The 24,689-nt window shown below is 38.2% G+C and overlaps 1 protein-coding gene across 6 annotated transcripts in view; it reads left to right on the top strand.

Moving 5' to 3' along the window:
- The window catches only part of LOC120508537 (U2 snRNP associated SURP domain containing), a 40,792-nt gene extending 21,783 nt beyond the window's left edge, over window positions 1-19,009 (top strand). For 5 of the 6 annotated variants that reach the window (XM_039722225.1, XM_039722224.1, XM_039722223.1 and 2 more), the window contains 14 exons: window positions 1,065-1,131; window positions 1,228-1,391; window positions 2,490-2,652; window positions 3,147-3,226; window positions 4,295-4,382; window positions 5,936-6,058; window positions 6,964-7,120; window positions 7,446-7,541; window positions 8,514-8,580; window positions 10,273-10,435; window positions 13,790-13,900; window positions 16,176-16,294; window positions 17,062-17,229; window positions 18,495-19,009. In XM_039722225.1, coding sequence (XP_039578159.1) covers window positions 1,065-1,131; window positions 1,228-1,391; window positions 2,490-2,652; window positions 3,147-3,226; window positions 4,295-4,382; window positions 5,936-6,058; window positions 6,964-7,120; window positions 7,446-7,541; window positions 8,514-8,580; window positions 10,273-10,435; window positions 13,790-13,900; window positions 16,176-16,294; window positions 17,062-17,229; window positions 18,495-18,633 — 1,705 coding nt within the window. In that variant the 3' untranslated portion in view covers window positions 18,634-19,009. The remainder of the gene's footprint in view (window positions 1-1,064; window positions 1,132-1,227; window positions 1,392-2,489; window positions 2,653-3,146; window positions 3,227-4,294; window positions 4,383-5,935; window positions 6,059-6,963; window positions 7,121-7,445; window positions 7,542-8,513; window positions 8,581-10,272; window positions 10,436-13,789; window positions 13,901-16,175; window positions 16,295-17,061; window positions 17,230-18,494) is intronic. The other variant, XM_039722227.1, reaches the window with a different exon arrangement.
- The last annotated feature ends 5,680 nt before the right edge of the window (window positions 19,010-24,689 follow it).

The raw sequence follows: 24,689 nt of genomic DNA, 5'->3' as shown, positions 1-24,689 counted from the left end.
AGACTTCACAAATTGCATTTTGGCTGTACTATCCTTTTATAAGGAAGAACACATTTTTATTCCAGTTGTTACTAATGTGTACATGTAAATAAGTGAAATAGTACACACACACACTGTGTAATAAATGTCTATATATTTAAATAAGTACCATTTAACAAATACTCTTTTGAGGGATTCACAGTCAATGGAAGCAGTAGCATGCATTTTAAAAAAAGGAAAAATCCCCCTCCTCCCCCAGACAGACAAACTCAATGTGAGGTCCACTCTTCCTGGAGCCTATTTTTTAACCTTTAGCAAGAGGTGGGAATAAATTTTCTTCTGTGTCAGTTAAAATAGAATTAAACTTCAGCTGACATAGGGAAGTTTTGAGAATTTTGGGCGCTTGTCCTTAATGGAGTAAAAAAGGGCCAGTTTCTAAATTTCTTGTAAAATGCAGTCTCTCAAAAAAGGTTTTGAGGGACGCGCTAAATGACTTTTTAGTAGTGTTTTGTTTGCAGTAAGTTTGAAGTGCTTCATTATGATTTTTATATGCAAAGTGAGAAGATAATGCAGGTGAAAATATCCTGGCCATTAAAAATGGCCTGCTTGTCTCCCACATCCTCCATCAGATGTTGCCAGTGTTCTGCCAGACAATTTACTGGTGGAAAACTTCAGGTCCTTTAGTATTTGATGACCTCACTGTGCAACTGCAAGCTCCTGCATCACTTGTGCTGAGGTTGCAGTTGCTCCTGTAGTGACTCTTTGCACTGATGATTCTTCTGTTTTGCTGTGAGGTTGCACAGTTGTTCTTTCTGACCCTGTTTGTTTTGCTCTTGAGTTCTGAGCAGTGCTGTGCCTTTGGGGAGCTCTGCTCTCTGCAGATTGCATGTGTGTGTGTAGCAGTTGCACGTGTTCTGCCTGACTGTGCTGTGGATGTACATGATATTAGCTCCTTGTGTTCTCTCTGCAGCTGAGGTGGGATTCTGAACAGGGTTTGGTTGGGGTGTTTTTATTACTTCCTTTAAATTTGTGTCATTTCAAGATTTGTAATATGCTCTGTGTCTTTTCTTTGCTCTTGGGTTTAGGTTTTTATTTGAAAATCAGACTCCAGCCCATGTGTATTATAGATGGAAGCTTTATTCAATTCTTCAGGCAAGTAGAATTTTCATGATAGTTCATAGCTTCAAGCACAGTGAAGTAAAATAGCAACAAAGTAAAAATACTTCTGGTTTTGTTTTTTTTTCATAGGGGGATGCTCCAACCAAGTGGAGGACAGAAGATTTCCGTATGTTCAAAAATGGATCCTTCTGGAGGCCACCACCACTGAATCCATACCTGCACGGGATGTCAGAAGAGCAGGAAACGGAAGCGTTTGTGGAGGAGCCGAACAAGAAGGGTGCACTTAAGGAAGAGTATGTACCAGCACTGATGGATGGTGCTGCTTTCATTGCTGGTCTGCCTGGGTTTGCCCCTTGTGCTTTTGTAGTTCTAATGTGTCATCCCCTAAGTTGTCATACTTGTCATGGTATCATGTATGTGTCTGAGTAAGTGTCTCTTCACTTCAGTGCTTCTGATCATACTTGTAGCTGAATACATTCTTGACTTGATTAGATTTGTCATCACTGAACCTTTCATTCCAATTTTATGAACCCTTAAGTTGAAAGGGATTAGGAAGATGAGAGTTTTTCCCCATTTTCTGCTGCTGTCTGTAGCTGAGGATATGTAGCATCTTTCTCAACATTGTTATGACTCACAAACTAAACCATTGTTGTAATCTTAAACTTACTGATGCTGTTCATCAGAAATTAAAATTGGGAGCAGTTGTTATTAAACAGGAAGAGAGAGATCATCAGAGTTCTTTGCTGTGAAGTGTCAGTGTACTGGAAGTGGCTGTTGTACTGGAAATAGAGACATGCTTTTCTTAATTTTGCTGCTGCTGTTACAAATGCGTTACTAACATGTGGAATTTTTTCGTTTTGTTTTATACTTCTCTTCATAATTACCACAACAGTCATGCCTCTGTAGCTTTTAATATACAATTTGTTTCTTATAACTTATTTTGGAAAGGCTCAAAAAGATTATTTTTAAAAAGTTCTCTGCATATTGATGTCAGGAAAAATGTGAAGTAATTATTTACTAGCTTTGTGCATCTAGTGTTTCTTATTCTGTACCAGTAATGACTTGCATGCTTTAGATTTATCCATTTGGTTTAGGCCTAAACTAAATCCAGAAAGATAATTACTTTATTAGAGATACTGATGTGCTTAATTATCAGGTATTTTTCCTTGATTTCTATATGTAATCAAGACTTGAGTGAGAATTTTTTGTACTTTATGTAATATGGACACATAAATTCATGAACCACTTAAAGAACTCAGGCAAAAGAATATGAAAATACTGAAAATTGCTTTTCTTCTTAAGATGGAAAACAAAAAAAACATTGTTAAATGGAAATTCGCAGAAGTACTTTCCATTTCATATTGAAAGTATTAAAATTCCTGCTATTTCAGACAGAGGGACAAACTAGAGGAAATTCTACGTGGGTTAACGCCTCGGAAGAACGACATTGGTGATGCAATGGTTTTCTGTCTCAATAATGCGGAGGCTGCTGAAGAAATTGTGGACTGCATTACAGAGTCATTGTCCATCCTCAAGACTCCTCTTCCTAAGAAGGTGTGGAGATTTTCTACAATCTTGTATTTTGGGGGAAGAGCTCCTTTAGCAGCATGTGCATGTAATTTACAAGCATTATTTCATAAGTTTTAATATAGTTTTCAGTAGTACTGAAGTGTGGACTTGAATTTAAATATCATCCCTTCTGTGGAATTTTGTTACACATTTTTTATTCTTTCTGAAGTTGCTTGTAAGTAATATTTTGCCTTACTGTGAAATTAAGAACAGTGAAATGATCTGTTCAAGTGAGACAAAACAGGAATGCCATGATTCTCCCTTGTAATGCAGTGGTGATATGTTACAGTAGTTAGTACCCTAGAGCATTACAGGGGGCTAATTGCCTCTTAAAATGTTTATTAATAATATATCTGTGCTGCACTTAATTCTAATTAGGTGCTTCCAGATAGTTTAAACTATCTTGTATTCTTTCTGTGAAAATGCCTTTATTTTCTGAAGAATTTAAATTGGACTTAATTTGACTGTTTTTATTGTAGATCGCAAGATTGTATCTAGTGTCGGATGTGTTATACAACTCTTCAGCTAAAGTTGCCAATGCTTCCTACTATAGAAAATTGTAAGTATATTTTAGGTGATTGGCAGTTAAAAAAAAAACCCCTATTATATTCATCTCTGTATGTACATCTCTGGATAAACGTGGTTGTAGGAAATTCAGACTTTTCTGTGCTACTATTATTACAGACTGATGGTATTTATATCTGTTTGCATGAAAATATGTAAGATGCAGCATGTTGGTAATGCAGAAAATGCATGTGCCCTATGCAAGGGACCACTTGCTGCATGGAACTCCATAAAGGTGAGAATACCTCATCTGCCTCTTGACAGAAAGAGCCTGTAAAAAATATTCAATATATGGTATAGCAGACAGTTCAAGCAAAGAAGTACCTTTTAAAACAGATTTATTTTTATTAAAATGAAGGTTCCATAAACATTAGATAAGGTATAAAGGGATATTATATATTTTATTTCTAATAAAATAGAATTTTATTTGCTCTAGATTGAGAATCGGTTTTAGTTATCTGCTGAGAAGAATTTAGGAAGAATGTCCATGGGACAGTATCTTTGTCATATTTGTGTCTAGTTCCTGGAGAGTCTCTAATGTTAGGGCAGCATGGTGGGAAATACTCAGCATGTTATAAAACTAGTGATTGCAGTTGATGTTTCTTGTTGCAATGTGTCTGTGTTGTGCTGGTTTATTTTTTACACATAGTGAGAAGCTCAAGGGAAGCTGGGCAGCTGTTGCTCACTGTGCTTTCATTGAGGGCCTCACTGAATACATTAGAATACAAGTATAACTAAGAATTTTTTTAAAATACAGATTGAATTTTGAGACAATTCTTTCATTCTGTTTAAGGTTGTAAAACTCCTTTTATCGTCCTCCAATCTTTCCAGGGTGTATAGAGACTGCAGCAGATGTGAAGATCTCCCTTCACAGTTCTGTTGTTGTCCAAGGTGATTTAATATATAGTAATCATATTTGCTTTATAGTTCAGTTCATGGCTACTATAAGGATCAGAACCTTGTGCTTTTGAGTCCTGTGTCCCAGGTATTTTCATGAATTGTGTATGTCCAGAAAACATATATGACAAAGTTTAACTAAAGAAATGTATATGTTTAATTCTAGTTTTGAAACAAAATTATGTCAGATATTCTCTGATCTCAATGCTACTTACCGTACAATACAAGGCCATTTACAGTCTGAAAATTTCAAGGTATGTATTTCATTGTTATTTACATGACATAGAAGTCACATAAATAGATGTTCCTGCACAAGAGATTGCATACTATGACAGGTGGCTTAGGCTTTAAAAAGAATAATTTAAAAAAAATTTTCTGTTTTGCAAGGGTAGCCTTCAATTAAGGAAGAAAATGAGCATCTGTCAGCTGAAGTGTGCCAGTAGATGTACAGTTGAGGAGTTGAGAGGATGTCTATCTACCTAACACTTGAATTGCAAACAAGGCTTTCTAGCTTTCTTACTGTTCAGGGCCACCTGTATTTCAGAAGTGAACTGGGGTGGAAGTGCTCAATGTGGGAAAGAAGCTTCTGAGCAGAACAACATAAAGTTACCTCTAAATGGGTTTTTTTTTTGTGTCAAGCTTTATTTTAGAGTTCTGATAAGCAGTCTGACCATGGGTACTTGAAAGTGGTTTTTGAGATGAAATGCTCTCCGCTTCTCATGCTCGACCCTTTTCCTTCTGTTTTCATGATGCCTCTGCACTCTTTTTCTTTTAATTTTTCAGTCAGAAACTGTAAATACATAGCTTATAGAGTAGTTAGTTTGTGTGTATTAAGATCTTCATCCTGGTTGTCCTCCTTCTGCTCTCAGTTGCTCTAGATTGAGAATCAGTTTTAGTTATCTGCTATTTTAAAACTTTCTTAAATTATTTGATAAAGAGAGGCAGATTTTTTTCATGTATCTACACCTTCAGTTACATTTAGTGTGTCAAACTTGAACTGAAACACATGTTTTCAAATAAGCTTTTTAAAAAGGAAAATGATAAAATTATTTGCTTTGGAAGGGACTTTAAAGATCATCTGTTCCAACCCCCGGCCATAGCCAGAGACACCTTCCACTGAACCAGGGTGCTGTGAACTCCATCCATCCTGGTCTTGAACATTTCCAGGGGTGGGGCAGCCACAGGTTCTCTGGGAAACCTGTGCCATGGCCTCGGCACCTTCACACTGAGGAATATCTTGATAATAGTTAATCTAAACCAATCCTCTTTCTTTTTGAAGCCATTCTGCCCTTTTCCTGTCAGAAAGATCCTCCAGCTTTCTTTTAACCCCTTCAGGTGCTAAAAGGGGCTCTTAAGGTCTCCCCAGAGCCTCTCTTCTCCAGGCTGAACAAAATGACAGTAGGAACACAATTTCAGTTCAATAATATGTGTAACCCAATGTTAATTTTACTTATTTTATTTTACAAACAGATATCTTCTCTTAGATTTGGTAGAGGCACCTGCTTCGAACATTGGAGCAGAATGAAATTTACTGTCAGGGTAGAACTGGCAACAGCCAAAATGGATAATATAACAGGAATTTAAAGGGAAAATAAAACCCAAGTGAGATTTCTTAAAATGTAGTTCCTATATATGTGTTTTTGTAAAATTACTAGTCTTCCCCAGCGTGGTGTCATTGTAATATACTTCAGTATGGAACTGCTTAAGAATAGTTGTCTGCAGCAGTAGTTCTCTATGGTCTTTTTCCCATCACATAAGATTTCTCAGTACAAATGTTTTAGCATTTATTTTTTCCTCTTGCTTCTAGCAACGGGTGATGACATGCTTCCGAGCGTGGGAAGACTGGGCAATCTATCCAGAACCATTTCTGATCAAACTACAGAATATTTTCTTGGGACTTGTAAATATCATGGAAGATAAAGAAACAGAGGTAAGTGACCTCAGGAGTGATACTTGCAGATGGCAGGGAAAAAAAGTGTTAATATAAATCAGAGCTGGCAAGGATTATTTTGCTCTGTCTTTTAGGGTGAATAAACCTTTCTTTCTTCCAAGTCCTTGCTCCAAAACAGAGGTGTAACATATTGTCAGCAGAAAATATTATTTATTCTGTTGATGTGTTTCTTATTTGTAGATTAGGTGCTGTGATGGAGTTTCAGTGTGAAAGTGTTTCAGAGCAAAGACTAGTACAGAATGACAGGTATTTCCTTTGTGCTGGAAATATTCTGTAATACCTGTCTTTGAATTCTGAGTGGAGTTTCAGGCATTGTAACTGTGTGGAAAGATGCCTTTCAGAGCTGTGGGAGGGAGGAGTATAATTTAACTAAAGCTGATTTATTGGAGTGGAAAAGCAGGGTGAATACACACATATGAAGGACAGTGCCTGTACATAACAAGTTAGAATACACAGCTGTATTTATAATTTGTGTGTTCCTTAAATTGCTGTTCCTGCTAAGTAGTCCGTTTGTGTCAGATGTTCATTTTAATGGTCTTGGGGAAACTTTCATATCAAGGAGTTATGATTTATCTGACTCTAATTAATTGATTTTGAGCTGAACTTCAACTTAATAGCTCTTCTTTTGAAGAAGAAGAAAGCTTCCAGTACATTGTGGACAAATTCAAGTTCTTGCCTATAAATTTTGATAGGGAGATATTGTTGTGTTATTTCCCCTACAATAAGCAACTGTACAGCTTAGCAAAAATTGTTGAAGTAGGTATTTCGGAGGTTTTGGTATTTATAAAAGTGCTTCTTTAAAAAGAAATTATTTGATAATTGGAGAAGTAAAGAAAAGCAGTATAGATTTGTACTTGAAATAATGACATATTATTTGCTTTCAGGAAGTACCAGATGATCTTGATGGTGCTCCCATTGAGGAAGAGCTTGATGGTGCTCCACTAGAAGATGTGGATGGAATTCCTATTGATGCTGCTCCTATTGATGACCTGGATGGAGTCCCAATTAAATCCCTGGATGATGATCTTGACGGAGTTCCTTGTACGAAATGTTTCAACTTTCAGATTGATTCTTTGGTCTTGGATATTTTCTTCCTGCGTAGTTTTCCTAGAATTGATCTGGCATGTAGCTTTGTAAAATGTTGATTAATTTCAATATGCTGTACTGTCTTTAGATAGTAATTGCTTCAGAAACACAGGAGGTGTTTTCTGATGCTACACAGCAGGATGTAAACACTGATTTCTTTACTTTGCAAATACTAAGATGGTATAATCTGTTTCATTGTTTAATTCTGACTGTTGTCTTAGTACTTTTTGGTTTCAAGTTCTTATAAGCTTTCTAAGTTATTTTTCCGTCTCTTCTTCAGTGGATACAACTGAAGACTCAAAGAAGAATGAGCCTATATTTAAAGTTGCCCCTTCAAAGTGGGAAGCGGTGGATGAATCGGAGCTGGAGGCTCAAGGTTCGTTCTGAAAGTATCTCTTCTGAAGTAAACTGAAAGCATAATGTCCCTTATGTAATGATTCTTTTCAGGTGATCTGTGCTAAAATGCTAATAGGATGCATGTTGTAACATAGTAGGATTTTCTGTTGTAACTTGTTCACTGAATTTTTAACCAAAAAGGAAGATAGTGTGTTCTGTTATGGTTGTTCTCCTTCAATAACCTATCAACCTTTAAAAATAACTTCCAGTTTATTAAAAATAAATACTGAAAGCAAACAACAAAAATCTGGCCATGTGGCTGGCAGTCTTTTTAAACTTTGGTTTGAAAGATAATGTTTTACAAACGGACAAATGCTTGTGTGATTTTGAAGGATTTACTGCAATGTGATGTGCAGTGTGAGTGAATAGGTCTCTGAGTAGTAAATATTCTTATAATGGGCTGGTTGAATATTTCTGTGAAACCAAAAGTCTGTATTAAGTGCTAGATGCTGGTAAATTTCACCACACTGTAATTCTTATTATATGTTATATACTGTATGTATCTTACTATAATTATATGACGAATACTGATTTTTCAGATTGTTATGGTTGTTCTCCTTCAATAACCTATCAACCTTTAAAAATAACTTCCAGTTTATTAAAAATAAATACTGAAAGCAAACAACAAAAATCTGGCCATGTGGCTGGCAGTCTTTTTAAACTTTGGTTTGAAAGATAATGTTTTACAAACGGACAAATGCTTGTGTGATTTTGAAGGATTTACTGCAATGTAATGTGCAGTGTGAGTGAATAGGTCTCTGAGTAGTAAATATTCTTATAATGGGCTGGTTGAATATTTCTGTGAAATAGAAAGTCTGTATTAAGTGCTAGATGCTGTAATTCTTATTATATGTTATATACTGTGTATATTTTACTATAATTATATTACAAATACTGATTTTCAGAGTAAATGGTAGCTTTTTTGTTAAAATTATCCTGCTGTCTTTTTTAGCTGTTACTACTTCTAAGTGGGAGCTTTTTGACCAACATGAAGAATCTGAGGAGGAGGAAATTCAAAAGTAAATACTTTTTCATTCTAATGAAAACATACTTATTTTATGTATCTAACATGGAGTTTTTGGAACTCCTTATAAGAGATATATGTTATTTATTACATGAGTAGAACAAAAATGAAATCTTGAAAGTAGGAAAATAAGAAAATGGAGAAAACTCAGGATTTTAGTACAGCATGCTTTCAGCCCCCATGATTTTTTTCTAACATGATAAATTACATCTTTTGGTAGAGTTTTTAACTATAATCTTTGAATATATGCTGATTTGAGTTATGGTTGTTCTCCTTCAATAACCTATCAACTTTTAAAAATAACTTCCAGTTTATTAAAAATAAATACTGAAAGCAAACAACAAAAATCTGGCCATGTGGCTGGCAGTCTTTTTAAACTTTGGTTTGAAAGATAATGTTTTACAAACGGACAAATGCTTGTGTGATTTTGAAGGATTTACTGCAATGTGATGTGCAGTGTGAGTGAATAGGTCTCTGAGTAGTAAATATTCTTATAATGGGCTGGTTGAATATTTCTGTGAAATAGAAAGTCTGTATTAAGTGCTAGATGCTGTAATTCTTATTATATGTTATATACTGTGTATATTTTACTATAATTATATTACAAATACTGATTTTCAGAGTAAATGGTAGCTTTTTTGTTAAAATTATCCTGCTGTCTTTTTTAGCTGTTACTACTTCTAAGTGGGAGCTTTTTGACCAACATGAAGAATCTGAGGAGGAGGAAATTCAAAAGTAAATACTTTTTCATTCTAATGAAAACATACTTATTTTGTGTATCTAACATGGAGTTTTTTGGAACTCCTTATAAGATATATATATTATTTATTACATGAGTAGAATAAAAATGAAATCTTGAATGTAGGAAAACAAGAAAATGGAGAAAACTCAGGATTTTAGTACAGCATGCTTTCAGCCCCCATGATTTTTTTCTAACATGATAAATTACATCTTTTGGTAGAGTTTTTAACTATAATCTTTGAATATATGCTGATTTGAGAATTCAGCATCAAATAGTAAGAGCTAAGGTAGTAGTATGGAAATCTTGCTGTCAGGTATATATGAGTGAATCTAAACCTCTTCCTTCTGCTGCTGAGACAAGCACAGTGAGCCATGTTCTGAGGTGTTTCATTGGATGCTGCTAGGCCCATGCCAGCAGAAGTTGGTTTTGAGTTGTCTTTTACTTTGCTCTTCAGGCAGCTGAGAGGGTCTGTTAGTTAATGCTTTAAATACTTCCTGCATTGCATGGAGTCCTGCAGCACTCTAGTGGCCAGCCTGGAAATACAGTTTTGGGTATCTGTCATCTCTCAGGTTTATCTCCCAAAAGCCAAAGTAGTAAATATTGTTCTTCTATGAAACTTAATATACCTGGGAAGCACCATTACAGCACTTAGAGTTTCTGCTGAGGGAGTGGGTTTCCTTTTGTAGCTGAGATAGATAGGTATTTGATGACTGTAAATTTCCTTAATTATTCTGCACTCTGTTTCTATGAAAAGTGTAAATTGTGTGAGTAATAAAAACTAGCAGTTTAATTAAATAAAAATGAAAGCTAGATACTGATTTGTAGATGCAGACTTACAGATTTAACAGATTTCCAAACTAGTAACTAATCCTAGAAACTAAGAGAGATAGTACATTTCATATATACTTAAGAGATCTTAGTTAATTCTGTATGTTTTCTTTAAAGTCAAGAAGAAGAAAGTGAAGATGAAGAAGACACACAGAGTTCTAAGTCAGAAGAACAACACATGTATTCCAATCCTATTAAAGAGGAAATGCCTGACTCCAAGTCATCAGTCAAATACTCAGAAATGAGTGAAGAAAAGCGTGCCAAACTCAGAGAGATAGAGGTGAGCATGGGGTGTTTTGTGCCACCCTTCTGTACCTTTCCAGTCCTCAGCCCTTCCTGAGTTCTCTTCATACAATTGGGAATTGTTTTTACTGAAATAATTGCACTATTATATAGTGGATCTGTTGTAGTCCAGTGTGTTTTTGTAAAGGTTAGTTTATTCACACCCTTACCTTGCCTGGTTTTGACGTTTAAAATAATGGAGGAAAAAATGAAGAATAGAGTCAGGGCATATTGCCTGTTGAGAAGGACTGTTCTTTTTCACTCTTCTGTTTCAGTACCACTGTAGCTTTAGATTGCTTGGATACCCTTACGCTTTCCTCCCCCTGGAAAATTAACTTTTGGGATTAACTTCTGGATGTGGCCTTAGTCCTCTACCTTTCTTGTTTTTTCTGTTTCTTGCCTTGAAGTATCTGTATTTTATTGCATTTAAAAGTGTCTGTTTTCCCTGTCTCAGCCATCAAACAAAGAAGTAGATACAGCTAACCCACGTAGTCATGAGTTGGAGGTATTTCAATTGAAGCCCTGCATGCACTTCATAGGGCTCCCTGGTTCTTCTCTCCTTTCTCCAAGTACAGGTGTTAGTGTAGCTGTTAAGCTTAGTCAGCAGAGGTTGTTATGGCTTTGTTCTGGCTTCTGAGCTTGTGCTTGGCTGAGAAGGTAACTTCCTTCCAGAAGGAACTGGAATTTAGCACAAAGTGAAGCAGTGTAGCAGTGAAGCCTTTCTGGCATACACTGCCGTGTAAAATCAGGTTTAAAGTTGTATGTGACTTCTAGCTTTCATTCAGACCTGGGTTACATTGAATAGCAGAATTCTTGTAGCTTCTGTTCAGTGCCTTAAAATGATATTAAGAAGTTGCTAAATGCTTATTGCAGTTGTAGCATCTCCAAATGACAGGTTATAACCTGGGTAATGTTTGGAGGGTGGAATTGTGGCTGACTTACTGTTCATGCTGTACTGTGCTAGTTAGCTAACATCAGACATTGGCAAAGTGCCATAATATTCTTGTAAGATGTTCAGCCAATAATATTTCAGAGTGTCACAAATGTTGTTTCTCTTAAATATGCCTACTTTTAACTATTCAGATTTTGTTGAAATTAATAGACTCTCACTAAGCACTTAGAAATCTCTTGCATTGCACAGCAGTTTGATAGTTCCTGATATACAGCCATGTTAAGTGAATAAATTCTGAATGTGGGAAGCTGAATGGGATTTATGTCTGACCTGACTCATGGTGGCAGTATCTTTGTAGAAAATACATGATGTTAGACTAATGAAAGTACAAGTGAAACTGATTTTCATGTTGCTGTAATATTGATTGTAGCAGTTATGGAAAGAGCTCCTTTCAGTCTGAGTATCTGTTTTACAGACATTATCCTGGCAGTTGTGGAGGCAGATTAGGTAGTGATTTGCTTTATCACTGTCAGTTTTACACTGCACAAGTGTTTTAAGTTCTTTCAGCAGTTTATTCTGTCAGTAAAAGTTTTAGGTGGCAAATATTTGAGTTTTTCAAGTGCATGCTTGCATTTTATTCTTTTTTTAAGTAAATTACCATTTTGATTCAGACTTTTGGAATTGCCTGAAGAGGAGAAAAATTTTTTTGCTTTTGAGAACATTTCAGACACTATGTAGGAGTACTTAAAATTTTCCTCAAGTTTGTCATTGACAGGAAAGTACTCCCTGTACTACTTCAAAGCATTCACACTCATGGTTTCTTCTTAGTATGTACCCAATCCCTGCCAAAACCCACATCCATTGTTAAATTTGAGGAAAGGAGCTGAGGAAAAAAGCAACCAATTACCAGCTTTAACAATTATACCATCTAATATGCCCTGTAAAAAGTGTTGTGTAAAATATTTGGCAAAAAATTGGTGAAATTTAGTTCTCCAGCTGCATAGTCCACACAGTGACTGCCAGGGAAGCTAAGAAACTTTTTTTCATGCATTTTTTGGAAATTCATTAGTAAAGCAACAATTCTTTCTCTTGGCACAGTTAGTAAATTAAGCTTGTTAGCTGGAAGGAGAAAGTGAACAAACAAACTTTGGCCTCAGCCATTAGACTGGTGCCACCAGAGGAGGCAAGTTAGTAACTTTTGTTTGCTTCCCTCCTACCCCTGTTAATCCTTCTGAAGTGTGAATTCTTTCCTGAACTTAGCAGGGGCAGAGCCTTTCCTATAACACTGAAGAACAGTGATTTCTTACCTGTTTTTCTAAGTGTGGAAACACTGGCAATTTGCTTTATACTATAACTTAGATTTCAGAGTGATATTTATGGTGATTTGTGTGTCTTTCTTCCCCCCGACACATCTAAAAAAAGGTGTTTTCCTCTCTGTAAAGAGACCTTAGTGCTATGAAGTAGTAAAAAAAAAAAAATTTTATTATTTAAATAGTTTATTAAGCATGTTTCCTTAGAGTGTAGATAAACGTACAGACAAAATTAAGCAGCATAGTCCTCTTTGGACCTTTTTCTAGGGTATCTTACTTCTGCCTCCACCTTGCTGCACAAATTTTGATAATCCTACTCCAGACAGAAACAGCAGAGCACAGGTTTCATCTGCAGCAGGAGGCAGGCTCATCACAAACTTGCAGAAGGTTTTAATTCTAGACCAAAAAAAACACAAAAAACAAAAAAACAAACCCCAAACAAAACAAAACCAAAACAACCCACAAAAAAACCACATGGAGAAATTCTAACATTTGCTTAACTTTGTGACTCTGTCAGGGATACTGCAGCAAATTTAGTGTTACATTTAGCAGCACTTGGGAACTGAATTTGGTTGCTAAGCTTGTTAGCACATGAAAAAGTATTATGTTAGTAGAAATCAGTTCTTTCAAATCAGCCACTCTGTGCAAACAACCCTGAAGAGGAGGTGCATTGTTTTATGTCCTAATTATGTCAGTCATTTGATTTTAACATTCAGGGTTAAATGGAAAAAAGGCAGTTTCCAAAGGAAACTTTGAAGTAGACAAGAGAAGTTGAAAGAATATATTGACACCTGCAGTAAATTATTTCATTTTGAAAGGAAAAAAACAGTTAATGACCCAAGAACTACAAGGGTGCAGTGTACTAATGATGGGAACAGAATTTAGTAGAGTAACAGAAAAAAATTCCCTCTATTTTTAGTTCTCACCATGTCTGTAAACAACTGCAGGTGCTGCAGATGAGTGTGTGGTTTTGTTACTTGGATCCATTTTAAATAAATTTAATATCTCTGTAGTATCTCTATACAAGCACAAGCTTGTATAGAAGGGATGAAGAATACAGATTACATGTAATGGAAATTTCATTTTCAGCCACCTGCCTAACTGGATAATAATAAGTCAAATAATCTAATGGTCAGTATTGTTTTCACAGCTTAAGGTGATGAAGTTTCAGGATGAGTTAGAGTCTGGGAAAAGACCCAAGAAGCCAGGCCAGAGTTTTCAGGAACAGGTTGAACACTATAGAGACAAGCTGCTCCAGAGGGTAAGAACTGTTCTTCATGTTTGCCTCTGATTCTGTGATAGGCTTCTATTGAGTTTATTGAATGTAAGGTGGCTTCAAACACAACACATGGTTCTTGTTAAAATACTGCTGTAATATCAAACTGCATGTCTAAGTCCCAGTGCTTTCTGCAGAGTACAGAATACAATCTCCTTTTTTAACAGTCCTGTGGTGTTTCCCACTGCACAGCTGGGTATCATAGCCTGTGTAGAAACCTTAGAGACCACTCCTGCATCGACTGCATGAAGCAAACTGTTAGGTGTGGGAAAGCAAAGGGACAGCCTCAACTGAAGATGTTCACCACTCTTCTCATTTTGCTTTTAGTAATTGATCTGTTGTCTTCAAGGCTTCCCAAGGAAGGGAGAAATAGTTTTAGGCAGCATACCTGTTTCTGATTCTCCAGTGTCTAAGCTTCCTGAATAATTCCAGCTCATCCATTCACCCAAATGTGACTAGTTCTGTACCATCACCATTTTTAGAAGACCTCTCTGGACTATGAAGTCAGAGTGATTTTAAAAGTTAGCATCTTATATGTGATACAATGTGATCTCAAACCTTTGAAACATAATGGAAAAACAACCTCTCTGGACATTGCATATAGTGAGGGAGGATAAATGACAGTTGCTTTTCCCATCTGGTTTTACAGCCTGACAGATCACTGATGGAATTAGATACCCATGCAGTTCCCTGGAAACTAAATACAAATAAGCAGCTTCCACCAGGGGTTTTTCTGTCACTTGTTATTTGCATTATTTGGTGCTCAATATCTGACTAATTCACAGTACCTTGAAGAAAAAGACTTTTAAAAATTAGGTAAACTGATCCCTGAAGGAGATGCACACATTAGAGGTTGATGTTTGCAGTTAAGACTTTATAAGGCTTTTATAATTTTCTTTCTGAATGTAGTTGTATTGTAAAACTTTCCACTTTCTTGGCATTTTCTGTAAAAGAAATTATTTGTACAGTAAGCACAGAATGCTTAGTGAGACAGTAGATTAAACAAACAGAAATTGATAATAACAGTCCTGATAAAATTTTAGATGCCTTGTGTTGAATTAGTTCAACCAGCTCACAAATTCTGGATTTTTAATAATTGTTTCTTTCACTTTCAAGAAAGAAAGAAATATTTATAACCATTGTTTAAAACAATAGTAACTCTGTTGTTAAGGGAATAAATTCATCTTTTGCTTTAATGCCATAATAATGTTAGTTTCTGTAACAATAATGTCATACTGATCCTGACTATATTTCCCATTAACTTGGTGGCTGGTTGTTCTTTTTTATCAAACTTACAATAAGCTTTCCAAGAGTAATTTCCCAGCAGCATTGTATATTGTTTAGAGACTAGAAACTTAGAGCTATTGAAAACACTATTTATTCTTATTTATCAAGATAAAATACATAGTTATGCTGTCAAATAAACCTGGCACATCTTGAGAGTGCAGTGATTTTAGAGATCCCTAACAGCAGTTTGTAAGAATAGGTGTAAGGATAAGGACACTTGCAGGTTTTACTGCTGAGCCTTCCCAGTAAAAAGAACGTGAGACGAGATGAGGATAAATGTCCTGGTATTTCCTGCACTTGGGTTACCTCCTCTTCCTCTACTGTATTTTTTTCTTTTTTAATTTTTTTCCTCACCATCCCTCCTTTATTCCATTTAGCTAAGTCACCCCTTCTTTATCTTCTTTATGGTGTATGCAAGGAATATCTGTTTATTTTTTGCCATGGAATTGATTTTTTTAAATGAATGATCAGTACTGAAAACCACAGCATCTGATCTCTGTGTTCAGATTTGCTGATGAGGTTTATTTTTGTGTAGTTAATTTTCTGTTTGACAGACAGACTCGGTGTGCTCAGGGTATATGTTTTCTCTCAAAATGATCCTGTTGATACCTAGAAATGGACTATAGTTGTTTGTTTTTGACAGAGTAGATGTTATTGAAGAATCTTGTTTGTATTTTGTTTTGTCTTGAGATAACTTCTAGTTATGAGTGTATGTCAGTTTTCAGTATGGCTTAATATGGATGACTGCACATGTTTAAAGTAGAAAGAGGCTCCTGGTATTCTTTCATGTTTAATTTAGTTTGGAAAATGTTAATTACCGCTGTAATATTTCCCCTGAAATTTGTACCATTGAAAACTGTTCATTTCCAGTTAAGATACTCAGATTTTCTCACACAGGCTGATATCCCTCGTGTTTTTGTCAGTTTGTGTTACAGTAAATGTTTGTGCTGTGTCCCTGTTTCTAATAATCTAGGAAAAAGAAAAAGAGATGGAAAGAGAACGGGACAGAGACAAAAAGGACAAGGAAAAGTCTGAGACCAGGTCTAAAGATAAGAAGGAAAAAGAGGAATGTACACCAACACGAAAAGAGAGGTATGGCTCTCCTTGGACTGAGGTGGATGGGAGGAAAACCCTCACGCTATCTTTGCAGGCAGTGGCAGCCTTGAAATTACCTTGTATCACACATCTGATTTTAAAAGAAAGACACAGAACCACCCAACAAAACAAAAAACCAAACCCCATGCTTTGGCTATTAAGACATTCTCCAAAATGTTAAAGGAACTGTCATTTTTACCCTGCCCCAAGTAAGGTCCCTTTGAACAGGGCTGCCCTTTGGCTCATTTATGCCCTGGGGAAGCATGGTCAAACGATTACCAGTTGCAAACGGGGTTAACTGTCTTGTGGCAGTGAATTGCCTGCAGTGCCTCAGTCAGAGAGCTGTCCAGAGGAGGCCACAAATGACACGCAGTGGTTTCAGTGTGACTCCTCTCGCAGTGCAGATGCTGAGCAGCTGGGTTTGGGGTAGCTGACTGGGCACTGATCTTCTGATGCTTGCATAGCCAAACTCTGCCATGGTTCTAAGTGTGGCTGTGGTAAAAGGCCTTCCTTTTCAGGGAGCTGTGACAGAATGTGTTTACCATTCTACCATCATTATTACCAAATTACTCACAGGCCTTAATCTTTTTTCAAGCAGAGAAAATCTGTTAAACTTGTTAACACGATAAACTTGGGTTGTTTTTTTTTTTTAATACCAAAAAGCCTACAATGCCTTAATGACTCCCAAGTCACTGCGATGGCTTGGCTGAAGCCTCAGAGGGAGCAGTGTTGTGACTGTGTGCTTTCCCTCCCGGCTGTGGCAGGAAGCGGCGGCACAGCGGCTCCCCCAGCCCGTCCCGCAGCAGCGGCAGCCGCCGCGCCAAGTCGCCCTCGCCCAAATCGGAGCGCTCCGAGCGCTCCCACAAGGAGAGCTCCCGCTCCCGCTCCTCGCACAAAGACTCTCCCAGGGATGTCAGTAAAAAAGGCAAAAGGTGAGCTGGTATCTTCTCTGGTTCAGGGAGCTGGCGGGGGTGTTTGGCTGGGGTGTGGGGAGCAGGGGCGTGTTTCAGCAGAGCACATCTGATACTGGGGTATCAGACTGTCACAGTGCTCTGCAGTGCACGTTCCTCATTAGTGCCTTTGAGCACTGGGGTTGGAAGTCCACACAGCCTCCTGCCCTGATAATCAGCTCCAGACTCTGCTCTGCTATGGTTTTCTTTACCTGTTTACTGGTGATTTTAAGAAATGCTGCTTTAAACCAAAGCACCTTGCTGCTTTCTTAGATTTTTATTTTCAAAGGATGTCTTCTGTAGTCCTAAAATTCCTGTAGCCCTTCTATAGAACCTCTCAAATTGGAGTGACCATGCAGGCTTTCACTGATGATCAGCTTACATGAAGCTTCTCACTCCCACAGTTTGTTTTTTAAGGGAAAAAAAAATCAGATACTGCTTATGGGGTTTTGTTTCTGAGATAGGTATTTCCTAATACCTCCACCCTGATACAAATATTTGTCTTTAGTTAATGTTAAACTTGAGGTGAAATTATATTATTCTGCTAAAGCTGCTGTATCTTGGAAGTTCACCTTCCACTTCTTTTAGAGGTATGGAATATCTTACTGATATAAAATTCCTCGGTCAGGCTGAGGAATACTCCTTTGATGGTGTTGAAAAAATCATAGCACATAACTACAGTGTTCTTGTGCTTATGTAAATAAGGATTTCAAATAAAAGTAGAAAAGTAGTTGAGATTTTATTTTTAGAGTTAATATGATGCTCATTCAGGTTTCATTATATTAGATCAATATATTAGGTGTGGGTTAGATGACAATAATTTATTCAGTTTTCCTTTTTTTTCTGTGGGGCTGCATCACAATCTGAATATGCTTGATGAAAATGAAAAGTATTTCGCTGTAACACAATTGAACATAGTTTTTCATTTCTGTGTGGACATAGGCTGCAATACAAGAGCCAAGCTAGCTGAGACTCGTGTGAAAGGCTGTGAGTTCCTGGTGTGGGTTTAAGGATGTGAGTGTGTGTTATTTTTCATGTGGGTTCTAAGCACTGAAGTTAAGCCCAAAATACTCTCAAAACCTTATAATGTAAAAATGGCCTTTTACTCAAAAGCAACATATCATCCTGTTACTTTTGTTATTAGGGAAAAATGTTTTCTGCCTCGTTTGGCTCAATAAATGAATACAAATAACTTCAGGAAAAGATGCTTTTCTCTATTAATATTTGACTTTTTTTTTTTTTGGTAGGTCGCCATCTGGCTCCAGGACACCCAAAAGATCAAGAAGATCACGATCCAGATCCCCTAAAAAGTCAGGGAAAAAATCCAGGTCTCAGTCCCGTTCTCCTCACAGATCTCACAAGAAGTCAAAGAAAAGCAAACACTGACAATGTTAATATTTTTTATGATGCTGTCACTTACTGGAAATGCGGTTTTGTTTTTGTGCCTGAACAGTCTGTTTAAAAACAAAAAAGCATTCCTGATTTTTTTTTTGTGAATGCACGTGTATACTCATGAGTATCTGCATCTGTAGACCTGTCATTGTTTTATATTGTACAAAATATCTTCATTGTGACTATTTCCCAGAAGAAACATTTTTGTGTTTAGAAGTTTCATCAGAAATGTGTGTAACTGATCTGCTGGCAGTAGTGATATTTTGTTTTTAGAATGTTGTGACATAGCAGAAATAACCCAAATGTTCCCCCTTTTTGTAGCTTTGACAATTTGAATTAGATTTCAAATAAAATCTGAACAGAAAATGAAGATGTTGTTTTCTTGCCCCAGTGGTGATGCAGATCCCAGAGGGAGTGCAGAGTTTGTCTGGGAGTTCTGTGTATTCCAGCCAGACTGGGGTGCTGGATGGTTCAGTGCAGCGTGGCTCTGTTCTGCTCTCACTGGTTTGACTGTCCAGATACAGGCACCTGAATCCAGTGGATGGGGTTTCTTTCCTGCTGTGAGGTTTTACTGTAAGAAGAGTCCAGCAGTCTGGTACCTACCACGATAAGCTTTACAGGTAAATCTTTGCTTCCTGTGTCTGCATTTTAACCACAGGGAACATTTATAACAGCACTGTAATGTTTTTGTTCATTTTTACAAAAGGGCCTCTGCAAAGACACATCCTCTGGGGTGTGTGTGTAGCATATGTGTGATGTCTCAGTAACAAGCCACCTTTGTGGCACACATGGGGAGCACTAAAGCACAGAATGCCTGAGGCTCTGTGATTTCTTACATATAGATAGAATAATTGCAGCCTTCAGTACACTCTTGTTTTCTAAAACAGTTTTTTCCTGCAAATGGACAGCTTTTATATTATTTTACTGAATTTATTCGTCTGTTGTGAAAATTCTTGAAGATGGGAAAAATTAAATTTTACTACGTATTTATTAATATTTTTTATTTGAGAGGCTGTTTAACTTCTTTTTTTCATGTTAGGCTTTCCATTTCCAAACCTGTTCTGTGTGTTAGGCATTGATGTGGCTTTAAATTGCATCACCTCACCATGCAACCTTTCTGTGGGTGGGAGAGGGGAGGTTTCAGTGTTTATACGTGGAGGTGTGGGGAGATGGAAATAAAAGTCTAAAATCAAAAGGGATCTAGCCTCTTGTGAGCTGTCTGTAAAAGCCAAAGCTGTGCTTAGCTGCAGGCACAGAGTGCTGGATGGTGGCCTGCTGTTACACTGCTGGTGCATTGGTGTGTCCACAGGCTCCTCACTGTTAGAGATTTGTAAATGCATTGGGGAGAACCTCTTGGACATGTAAATAGCCTCACTGGCTGCACTTCCAGAAGCAGCATCTAGAAGGTCTTACAAAAAAAGAAAACAAAATTTCTCTCTTTTTTTCCTGATGAGAGACATTGTTATAAGATTATGTAAATGGTTGCATGTGTGATGCAACACATCACATATGTGATGTGTTTGCTAATGAGAACACTGCAGTGATCTGGAACTGAAAATATGAAGAGTGCATGCGTACTTAAAGACTTAGAATGAGTACTGAATAGATGCATTGATAATGAGAAAATAATACACCTTTTATCTGTTTGTAATACATTATAAAGAATCTTTTAGAAATATGCAGAGTTTATTTTTTGGTTTTTTTTTTTCTTCCTGTAACATAAGGTGATTCAGGATAGGATTCAGTAGAGATTTTGATTGCTAAACTATTATAAACCAATTAATTTTTTTTTCCTTAAATGCTCTGTATTTATACTTGGCACGGACCAGAGGAGGCTTTCTAGAAAGAAAAGTAGGTACTAAAATCAACTGGGGATAGGGAGAATCCTAACTGTGCAGTGGGAAGATGATCACTTCAGATCCAATTAACTTCTTCATTACTTTTATCTTGTAGCTGTTTATAAATGGAGGAGTGATAAATGTCAGTGTTCTGGGTCAAGTGGGACTAAAGATGCTTTGCCACAGGAGTATTTTATCTGCAAATCAATTGTATATTTCATTTAATAGCTAAAAACCCTCAGGGTAGAAAATCATTTAGCATTTCAGGTACTTTTCAATAATTAATTTTCATTTCAGCTTTTACAAAATTCTCATCAGTGATTATAGAAAGCTTAAGCCAAGTAGCAAGAGAGCTAAAGGAGCACACCCATTAAGGTTTATTTTGTAACTGCTCTATTATGCAATGCCTTTTTCAGTATCTGTTCTCTAAATACCACAGCCATACCTCTTGTTCTTCGCTTTGTGTCCTGGGCTCTAAAACAGCTGATCTTACCCAATGGTCTCTTAAGAGCAATTAAGAATCTGTATCTTTTACTGAATTGCCTGGACTTTTTTGCCCTGTAGAAAAGAGTATTTTGATCCTGCTTAGTCTAAATTTCCTCCTGCTTTTGTACTTTTGTTTATAGCTTGGCTTTTCCACAAAGAGAAGCGGGAAGGGGGCGGCATCTGCTAACAAATACTTTGTAAAAGATGCAAAGTTTTACTGAAGACTTAAAATCACACTGCTTATGAAATTCATTTTTCTGTAGGTCCCGTTGCGGTGACAAGGTGCAGTCGCCGTGTGCCATTACTATGTGATGTGACTTGTGTTTCTGCAGCATTTGGGGTGAAGTGCTGAGTGGGTAATGTGAATCACTGATCTGGGATTCAGGAAGTAGCATTCAGAAGAAGCCTTACCAAATAAAGTCCTGTCCTGAGGAGGTGTGGTCCTGTGTCTCCCCGTGGTTTCTGTGGTTGTAGAGGAAGAGGGAGCCCGTTATCCTCTGAGACCCTCAGTGTGCGAGTCCAGCTCTTCACTTTGGGAGGGCGTGGAGACACGAGGGGGTAACAGGCTCCTCTCCTGCCCTGCCTTAGGGAAACCCGAGGGAGATGTTCATGCTTCAGGGTTTAGGCTTGTCCAAAGCAGAGAAAGCAAGTGTAGCTTGTACAGCCTGTTCTAGCCTGGCTGAGAGCCCCTGTGCAGCCTGGAGCAGAGTGGGGTGACCTTGGGAAGGGAATGTCCCTGGTATGTTCCCAGATCTGTGCTGGATGCTGCTGTCCTGATGGGCTTTGGTGAAGCCTGTCCTGCGCTCCTGGCCATCCCATGCTTATGGGAATGCCTCCAAGGGCCACAGCTGCAGGTGCACGTGCTCTGAGCCAGTCCTGGCCCCAGGAGTGTCTCCACAAGGCTTGCTGAGGCTCAGTGCTGACCTGTGGGCCCTGTGCTGCTGCAGACAGCTACATAGTGCATAGAGCGTCCTTGCAACAATTAAAATCTTCCCAGTGTTACAGAAGTGTTTGTCTCTGAACTGCCTTTTTTAAACTCTGACTTCCTTTGGCTTCCCTGCACAACAGCTGCATGTATTTCTGATACTGTTTGAGGAAGAGTTGGTTTCTGAACGTCAGTGCCAGGTTATTATTCAGACATTGTATGTGTGCATGTGGTCTCCCCACCTCCCCTTTGCAGGTATTGAAGTGTAAGAACCAACAACCACTTAGGAACAAGGGTAGGTAATCAATGTTTCCCAAAGCATGTATTTAGAATTGCAGCTGATGTGGGTTCATCTGTGCTGGTGACACGAGAGCAAAGAGCTCACGTAACACCTTAAAAACCAGAATCTTGGGATGAGAAAAGCAAGGTCAGCCACAAATGGTAAATCTGCTCTGACTCTAATCACTTGAGGCAGCTTGCTTGTGGGGTTTTCCTCCAAGGCATTGACAGTGCTTCAGTGGAATTAAAACTTTGAATAAATAAAAATGCAAAGCACTGCTGTGTTTCAGCAGATGGACTAAGGTCTGAACTTGGTAGGTTTTAGATAGGTAGCTTGCTGCATGCACTTTTGTACAGCTGTGTGAAGAGTTTGGGGTGGGATGGTTTTTATCTATTCTCGGTCTACACTGAATACGTAAGGTGAATATTCTAGAGGAGAAGACAGCAACAGTGGCATAACCTAGAGGAGAATTTTAGTTCTCTTAAAATCAAGCACTGTTCAGGATCAATTAAGCCACTCAATAAACTGAGAATTATCAAATTACAAACATGATATTGTTAATCTGAAAATTTTATCAGTTTTCTGAATCTGGCTGCTGAGGTAATTTTATTAAAATAACTCGTAGTATTTTAAAATTTCTTTTTCTCATTGCTGTATGTGCTGTTTCAATACTTCAGTACTTTGGTAGTTCTTACTGCTGCTGGAGCTGCTGCTCCTCAATTTGTAAGCCACTCTCGTAAGGAGAACAACTAAAATGCTAATTTAATTTTGTCCAAATCTCTTTCCCCTGTAGGATACAGAAGTCTTAAACAATTGCATACTGTTTTTTCCTCCACCTGCTTCTGTCTGTACAGTGTTGGTTTTCATGGGTGAGCCTGGGCCATTTTCCACTTTTGCTGTCTGGTCGTGTGCTGGGATGTTCTACAGTGTAACTCTGTCATATGCTAGAAAGTTTTCTGTTTGTGGTTATTTAAAGAGGAAATGGTAGTTTCACATGGACTTTTTTGTCTTACTTGCTTTTTGGTTTGTATTTTATACAGAAAATTTTCCAACTGACATGGCAACAATAAAATTGTCAGTTTGCTGGTTGCCAGAAATGGTTTTATTTTTAACCTGGAAGAGAGCAATGTTCGTGCCTGTTACGCATGAACAGTTCTTGGCCCCAGCAGCTCTTCTGCTGCCCGATGCTGTTCTGCCTGTGTTGTCCAGCCCTAATGGCTGCTGCTGTTCCCCTGTCAACAGTGACCTCTGTGCTGCTCTAACTCATTAATGAGGCATGGGCTGCTCGCTAGTCTGTATGAATCTCCCTTGAACAAAGGAAAGTCCCACTGGGGGCTGCTGCTGGGCCAGGGAGGTGATGAGCAGCTCGTTAGCGCTGGCAGCGTTTGCAGGAGGCCAGGGGAGCGAGGGCCCGGGCGGTGCTCTAGTGGGACATTGAGTGCTGTGGCAGGGCCAGTGTCACTCCTTGGTGCTGCTTTGGGGCCAGGTCCTGTTCCAGCCCTCCCTGTGCCTCTTGTTCTCTCCTTCTGTCCTTTCTGCTGCCTTGTGTGGCAGCTTGCCTTGTGGAAGGGGTGAGTGGGCACAGGGCGGGCAGGCTCACAGGAGGTGCAGGGCAGGAAGGATGTGCAGAACGGGAGCCGTCCCTTAGCAGCCTTGAGCGTTTACAGGCTGTGCCTCTGTCCTTCTCCCCTTTGCTCCAGGGACACTTGAACACAGCACTCAAACCTGAGAGGAGCAAATGCCTCCAAGATAATTTAAGTTCTGCAAGATCTTTGAAAGATGAAAGAGAGGAAAGAGACCTCAGATGCCCCCACAAGATGGGAAAGGCTGGGATATGAACTCTTGATGTTAGAGGCCAGAGTATTCCTTTGGGATAGATTACAAATCCCAGTTACTGAGATCTCTGCTTAGAGCTCAGAGTTCTTAAACACGGGTTTCGATATCCCTGGACCTCGCTCTATTTTTATTCTTGTGTGAACTGGGGAACTTGCTGTAGCTGTTGGCCTTAAATACAAACCATCAGTTTGACTCTTCAAGACCTTGTTAAGAGGCTGCCTGCAAGCGAGTGTGGAATGTGTTTCCTGAATCTTTCTTGGCCTCCTGAGGCTGGATCTAGGTCTGAGATTAGAGCTTGTGTTTGGTAACTATGCCTGTAGAGAGGTGAGCAAGGAGAAACAGTAAGCATAAGGTCTTTGTAAAGTTCTCAGAAATCTTTCACAGAAAGATTTAACCTGGCAGAATTTCTTAATTCTGTATGACAAGTTGTTCGTGTTTTAAAATTTAGCTGGCGTGGGAAGAGGAGGGTGGAATTGATGCATACAATTTGGATTTGTGGAAGATGGAGTAGCCTGTGCCCGGGACTGAACTTCCAGGATCATTACCAGCAATCAGAATCATCACCAAAGCCATCACTGGGAGTGGAAACCAGTTTTGTTTTTTTTGAGCCATGAAGAGGTACAATTCTGGTGTTTCAGGAATGATTTAGCCAAATGTTTTTACCTGCTAGATACTGCTAGAGCAA

Source organism: Passer montanus, unplaced genomic scaffold (assembly GCF_014805655.1).
Source record: "Passer montanus isolate IOZ18808 unplaced genomic scaffold, ASM1480565v1 scaffold48, whole genome shotgun sequence".
In the NCBI taxonomy this organism is placed as follows: domain Eukaryota; kingdom Metazoa; phylum Chordata; class Aves; order Passeriformes; family Passeridae; genus Passer; species Passer montanus.
The sequence above is the reverse complement of the archived record's forward strand: the minus strand, read 5'-3'. Positions and strand labels throughout refer to the sequence as shown.